The sequence below is a fragment of the Pan paniscus genome, chromosome 15, assembly GCF_029289425.2.
Source record: "Pan paniscus chromosome 15, NHGRI_mPanPan1-v2.0_pri, whole genome shotgun sequence".
Classification (NCBI taxonomy): Eukaryota; Metazoa; Chordata; class Mammalia; order Primates; family Hominidae; genus Pan; species Pan paniscus.
In genome coordinates, this window is record NC_073264.2 from 77,037,118 (window position 1) to 77,044,629 (window position 7,512).

At 39.1% G+C, this 7,512-nt stretch overlaps 1 protein-coding gene across 33 annotated transcripts in view; it reads left to right on the top strand.

The window, feature by feature from the left end:
- The window catches only part of TTLL5 (tubulin tyrosine ligase like 5), a 297,434-nt gene extending 290,449 nt beyond the window's left edge, over positions 1 to 6,985 (top strand). For 32 of the 33 annotated variants that reach the window (XM_055097295.2, XM_055097271.2, XM_055097282.2 and 29 more), the window contains one exon: positions 6,578 to 6,985. In XM_055097295.2, coding sequence (XP_054953270.1) covers positions 6,578 to 6,593 — 16 coding nt within the window. In that variant the 3' untranslated portion in view covers positions 6,594 to 6,985. The remainder of the gene's footprint in view (positions 1 to 6,577) is intronic. The other variant, XM_008977926.5, reaches the window with a different exon arrangement.
- The last annotated feature ends 527 nt before the right edge of the window (positions 6,986 to 7,512 follow it).

Genomic DNA, 7,512 nt, shown 5'->3' on the forward strand with positions numbered 1-7,512 from the left:
GGAGGCTGACGCATCCCCATGCTTGAGCCCAGGAGGTTTAGGCTGCAGTGAGCTGTGTTCATGCCACTGCACTCCAGCCTGGGCAGCAGAGCAAGACCCTGTCTCAAAAAAAAAAAAAAATCGAAATTTTAACTACATCATTAACAGGCTTGATCTCATAGGCGTGTATACGACATCACACTAAATAACTGCATAATGCACATTCTTTGCAATCTTCTATGGGGGAGTTGCAGAAACTACGTAGTAGGCCTTAAATCACATTTCAAACACTGCATTCCTTGACCACAACGCAATAACGAAAAGATACTGGAAAAGTCCTCATATTTTTGGAAATTAAGAAAGAGTTAACTAATTTAAAAATCATAATTGGCGGGGCACAGTGGTTCACACCTGTAACCCCTGCGCTTTGGGAGGCCAAGACGGGTGGATCACCTGAGGTCAGGAGTTCGAGACCAGCCTGGCCAACATACTGAAACCCTGTCTCTACTAAAAATACAAAAATTAGCCAGGTGTGGTAGTGGGCACCTGTAAGCCTAGCTACTCGGGAGGCTGAGGCAGGAGAATGGCTTGAAACTGAGAGGTGGAGGTTGCAGTGAGCCAAGATCGCGCCATTGCACTGCAGCCTGGGTGACAAGAGTGAAACTCTATCTTAAAAAAAAAAAATCATAATTTTAAAATGTTGTTTAATATTAAAAACTTGACAAATGTAGGTAAAGTAATACCTAAAGGAAAATTTATGCTTACAGTGAGGGAAGAGGAGGGGCTGAAAGTTAATGTGCCAAGTATCTGGTTTAAGAAGTTAAAAAAAAGAAAAACCAAATAAGTCAAAAGAAAGTAAAAACCAAAAATAATAATAGTAATAATAAAGATATAGAGGAAAATAAACATAGAGTTGAGAGGAATGAGTTAGGGACATTATTATACATGCTTCGGAGATTAAACAGATTTTAGGAAGATACTGTGAATAACTTTATGATGACATGCTGATATATTTTTAAAACTTTAGTGGGATGAGTACAATTTTAATATTTAACTTACAAATATTTACTCAAGAAGAAATACAAAATCCAAATATTCCTTTAATTATTATGGAAACTGAATCAAGAACAAAAATCTTCCCACAAATTAATTACCAGGCTTTTGTGTTTTACTGGTGAGTCCTACCAAACATTCAAGGAACAAATATTTCAATCTACAAACTATTCCAGAGTATAAGAAAATTATATAGGATCAGAAGGGAGGAGGCAGATCTGTCATTATTCTCAGATAACATATTTGATTGTAAACCCAAAAAGAACGTTCAAATAGACTATTGGCTTTATCAGAGAATTTTCCAAAATCAATTACATTTCTATATTTCTGCACAAACAGGTAGAACATGTGATTACTGAAAAGATATGCTTTACAGAGCATTAAAGCACATGCCTAGGAATAAATCTAACAAAAGATACGTAAGATCTGTGATAAAATATGTATATATACACATATATATAACCTTACCAAGAGACGCTTTAAGAATATATATATGTATTCTTTATATAAGGTTATATATATATATAGAATATATATATGGTTTTATAGAGTATATATATATTCTATATATATATTCTATATCCTATATATATGTAACCTTATATAAAGAATATATATGTATAAAACCTTACCAAGAGACGCTTTAAGAAATTAATGGAGACACCTACATGTTCGTGGATTAAAAGTTACAGTTTGTAGCCTGGCGTGGTGGTTCACGCCTGTAATCCTAGCACTTTGGGAGACCAAGGGGGATTGCCCAAGCTCCTAGGAGTTCAAGACCAGCCTGGGCAACATGGCAAACCCCCGTCTCTACTAAAAATGCAAAAAATTAGCTGGGCGTGGGGTGCATGCCTGTAGTCCCAGCTTAGTCGGGAGACTGAGGCACGAGAATCGCTTGAACCCAGGAGATGGAAGCTGCAGTGAGCTGAGATCACACTGCTGCACTCCAGCCTGGACAATAGAGCGAGACTCTGTCTCCAAAAAAAAAAAAAAAAAAAAAAGTTACAGTTTTGTAAAGATACCAGTTCTCCCTAAAATTGATTTGTATATTTGAGAGGGTATTAGTTGTTTATTTTTATTTTTTGAAATTTATATGAAAGAGAGAAGAACCCTTATACTCCTATAAAGAATGGGGATGTCAGTAGGGGGCTGTGTGTGACTTGTCTTAACCAGATAACAAAAATTACCATCAAGCTAACATGCTTAAGAGAATGTGATATTGACACAAAATAGAGAAACCTAAAACTGGTCTATATATAGGAAATAACTTACGACCAAGACGCATTGCGGTTAGAAGAGGAAAGGATAGACTTCAATAATAACGTTAGGACAATCAGTTTTTGTGTAGGAAAAAATGGAATTAGATCTGTGCTTCGAACTGTACACAACTTCAGGTCAGATTAGAGACTTAAATATGAAAAGCAAAAGTGTAAATCTTTAAGAATACATTAGAGGACCAGATCATTATAGTCACTGTAAAAGTAAAGGGCTTGTAAAATCAAATCCAGAAAGTGCAAACCATAAAGGTAAAAACTGATAAATTTGACCTGGTTAAAATTAAGAACTTCTAAGATGCCATGAAGATATTGTGGGAGTTTTTTTCCCTTTGTTTCTTATTCATCAGAGATAGATTCTGAAGATAATGTTATCCTGAATTTGCTTTGAAAATACTCCAGGAAACAAATGTGAAGAGACGAAACAAATGGTAGGATGCCGATCATTATCAAAGCTAGATGATGAGAACATGGAAGTGTATTATACTATTTTATCTTTTATGTATGTTTGAAATTTTTTATTTTAAAAACCTTTGTCAGGGCCGGGTGCATTGGCTCACACCTGTAATCCCAGCACTTTGGGTGGCCAAGGAGGGAGGATCATTTGAGTCCAGGAGTTCCAGAGCAGCCCGGACAACATAGGGAGACCTTGTCTCTATAAAAATTTTAAAAATTAGCCAAACCTGGTGGCACACGCCTGTGGTCCCAGCTACTCAGGAGACTGAGGTGAGAGGATCACTTGAGCTCAGGAGGTCAGGGCTTCAGTAAGCTATGATTATGCCGCTGCACTCCAGCCTGGACAACAGAGTTAAGACCCTGTCTCAAAAAAAAAAAATTTGTTTTTTGTTTTTAATCCATCCTGTTTTTATGGTGACTGTCCTGGATTTTCTAATATTTTTTAAAAACCTTATCTGGGCCAGGTGTGGTGGCTTGTGCCCATAAACCCAGCACTTTGGCAGGCTGAGGCAGGAGGCTCACTTGAGCCCAGGAGTTTTAGACCAGGCTGGGCAATACAGGGAGATTCCATCTCTGCAAAAAAAATAGAAAAAAAATTAGCTAGGCGTGGTGGCACATGCTTGTGGTCCCAGGTACTTAGGAGGCTGAGGCAGGAGGATCGTTTGAGCCCAGGAGGTTGGGGCTGCAAGTAAGCCATGATCATGCCACTGCACTCCAGCTTGGGTGACAGAGCAAGACACTGTCTCGAAAATAAATAAATACATAACCTTTTCTGAAAAGATCACTTGTTAGGTACATGTCTAAATACAATCTAATTTTTATCCTGAATAGCACTTATCTTAATAAATTACAAAACAATCTCTTTAAAAAAATACCAGGCAGGGCACAGTGGCTAACACCTGTAAAGTCAACACTTTGGGAGGCCAGCGTGGGAGGATTTCTTGAGCCCAGGAGTTCGAGACCAGCCTGGGCAACATGGCAAAACTCTGTCTCTACAAAAAAATTTTAAAACTAGCCCAGGCATGGTGGTACATGCCTGTGGTCCCAGCTACTCAGGAGGCTGAGGTGGGAGGATTGCCTGAGCCCCTGATGTTGAGGCTGTGGTGAGCCATGATTCTGCCTCTGCACTACAGCCTCGGCGACAGAGCGAAACCCTGTCTCAAAAAACCATAGAATGAAGAGACAAGTCACAAACTGGGTGAAGATGTTTGTAATACATAAAAACCAAAAAGTTAGTATCCAGATATTTAAGCAAAGAACTTCTAAAATTCAATAGGCAGTTTCTTAGATATGACATCAAAAGCATACGCAACAAAAGAAGAAAGTAGACAAACTGGACATCCTCAAAAATTTAAAATTTCCTGCTTCAAAGGACACTATCAAGGAAGTAAAACAACAATCCGTGAAATTGAGAAAATATTTACAAATCATGTATATGACAAGGGACTTGTATCTAAAATACATACAGAGCGCTTACAATTCAATAATAAAAAAGACGACTCAAGTTTAAAGATGAGCAAAGGAACTGAGCAGATGTTTTGCCAATGAAGATATACCATGCCAAGAAGCATATAAAACGATCCTCAATATCATTAGCCGCTGGGGAAATAAATCAAAGCCACAGTGGTCAGCAGCCACCAGCTTGGAGGATCACTTGAGCCGAAGAGTTTGAGACCAGCCTGGGCAACACAACGAGACCCCATCTGCACCAAAAAAAAGAAAAAGGAAAAACACAGCAGTGTATCACTTCATGCCCACCAGAATGGCTGTAATGGAAAAGAGACATTGGAACCTTCATGCACTGTTGGGAGGGATGTAAAATGGCGTGACTGCTTTTGGAAACAGTTTGACAGTTCCTTAAACAGTTTACGTGAAGAGTTGCCATATGACCCAGCAATTAATTCCACTTCCGTATCTATACCCAAGAGAAATGAAAACATAGTTCAAATATTTTTACATCATTGTTTATAGAAGCATTATTAATAGCCAAGAGGTAGAAACAACCCAAATGTCCACAACTGATGAATGGATAAATGAAATGTGGTCTATACACACAATGGAATATTATTCAGCCATAAAAAAGGAGTAGAGTAGTGATGCATGCTACAGCATAGATGACCCTTTAAAACATTATGGTAAGTGAAAGAAGCCAGTCCCCAAGGACCATTGCATGATTCCATTTATATGAAATGTCCAGAATAGGCAAATCTATAGAGACAGAAGGTAAACTAGACTAATGGTTGCCTATAGCTGAGGGATGAGAGATGTAGGGGGTGGTGGTGAAGAAGTATGGGGTTTATTTTTGGGGTCATCAAAATGTTCTAAAATTGACTATGATGACGGATGCACAACTCTGAATATAATATACTAAAAGCTATTGAGTTGTACATGCTAAAGGAATGAATTGTACAGTATGTGAATTACATCTCAAAAAAAGCTGTTTTTTAAAAAATAACAATTCAATAGGAAAATAAGCAAAAGGCATATCCACACATTTCATATAAGAAGAAACACGTATGCACAATAGATACTTGAAAAGATGCTCAACCTCATTTCTAATCAGGAAAATGCTAATTAAGCCACAGTGGAATACCATTGAATACTCATGTGATTCACAGAAATTGTAAACTGAGGCAATACTGCTCCACATGTAGAGGTGTGGAGAAGTGAGGATGCTCATGCATTTCCAGAGGGAGTGTAAATTGTATAATCACTTTGGAAAATAAGATGGCATTAGAGAGTTGAAGATCCAAGTGTTTATGGCCCAGCAATTCCCCTCCTAAGTGTATACCCAAAGAAATTCTCCCAGTAATATACTGAGATTGCATGTGTAATCACAGGAGCACTACAAAATTCAAAGCCACATAAAATTCAACAGTATATTATATAGGGGCATAAAGATCATAAACCTGTTTTTTTAAAAGCAAACAAGGGAAGGATAAACACAAAATTCAGGATGGTGAGAATGGGAAAGAATTGGGAGGGTCTAGCAGGGATGCAGGGTAATGGTAAAGTTCCTTTTCTTAAACTAGATGGTGAGCATATAGGTGTATATTGTTGGGATTGAGGGGTTGAGGAGAAGGCAAAGTATTATCTGACACTCTGACATTGAGGGAAAATTTAGAAAAACTCAAAAGCATACATGGAAGAATTTTTTCATGCACTTTAAAAATGCTGATAATACACTGTGTTTCTAGAAAAGATGGACATATTTAGCATTGTTTAATTTGAAAAGGAAAAGATAAAATGTTTTTGTCCAAGAAAAAAAAGGAAGGAGAACAACACAGAAAAGAAACAGCAGTAGAACTGGGAGTATTTTAGGAAGGTTTCCAGCAAAAGTGGTTAAAATTAAGTGCTTTGTGGCCGGGCGCGGTGGCTCACACCTGTAATCCCAGCACTTTGGGAGGCCGAGGTGGGCAGATCACGAGGTCAGGAGATAGAGACCATCCTGGCTAACACGGTGAAACCCCATCTCCACTAAAAATAAAAAAAAATTAGCCGGGTATGGTGGGTGGTGGGCGCCTGTAGTCCCAGCTACTCGGGAGGCTGAGGCAGGAGAATGGTGTGAACCCAGGAGGCGGAGCTTGCAGTGAGCCAAGATCGCGCCACTGCACTCCAGCCTGGGCGACAGAGTGAGACTCCGTCTCAAAAAAAAAAAAAAAAAAAAGAGCTTTCCACTTAGAGGTGAACTTCATTTACTTGGGCCACCACTTCTTTATTCTTCAGTGATGTTAGATAAACCAGACATTGCTGCCTGTAAGTAAAACCCCATGCTGTCATTTCATTCATTTCATGGTTGCCTTTCTCTTTTTCAGATCCTGCTCACACTAAAATATGAACCACAAACACACAGAGAAACAACCTGTTCACCACTCCTGGGTGCATGATTGAGGGTGAAGCATCCACCAGCACTTCAAGGGGTCCATAGTATTTTTTTTTTTTTGCTGCCTCAAAGTCCCCAAAGCCTTCGAGCAGAAGTGGCAGTAGATGGTTGCTAATCAGCCAATGCAGACTTTCACTGGGACAACAGGAAAGCAGATCTTCTGGGTTTTGATGGAACTTGGCAGTGGGGACATTCAGCTGATGCATTATATACCCCGTCAGAGCACACTTGTATCTTTTACCTTCCCTTTGCCCCATGCCCCCAAACTGCTTAAGTCTTCTCTGTCCCTTTACTGCTGCTGCACACAGATGATATAAAAGAGGCTCTTTGGCTATTTGCATTTTGCTTCCTCTTCTTTTCCAGATTACAGTATGACGCTTTATTTTCTTTGTACAAGCTTAAAATTTCAACATCATCATGCGCCAAAGTTGTTCCTCCCTTTTCGGAGGATCTAGGGGGAAAGAGGAGCATTCATCACAAGTTTCCTAGAGAGAGGAGACAAATCGGTGTGCTGTTGACAACATGAGCCAGGGTAAAGGCACCCTTTGGAATTACTGATTTCAAAGATTAATAAAGTAATTCTATTTTTATTTTCTTTTTTTTCCCTTTACTAATTTCCCAACAATCAATATTCACAAACAGGACTGAAGTAGAACCAGTTTTTTATTTTACTTTGTGGCTGTGCAATTTTTTAAACTTCATTTTAGAAATGTGAGCTGTAAAGAGATGTTTTATTTTTACATTTCATTTCAGCATATGGTGGGTCCAGGCTATTCCCAAAGGCAGCTCCCGCACCTGGGGAGCGGGCATGTGCAGATGTCTCCGTTATCAGCCCTCGGCAGGCAGGCTCACTCACAGCGTGGGCCT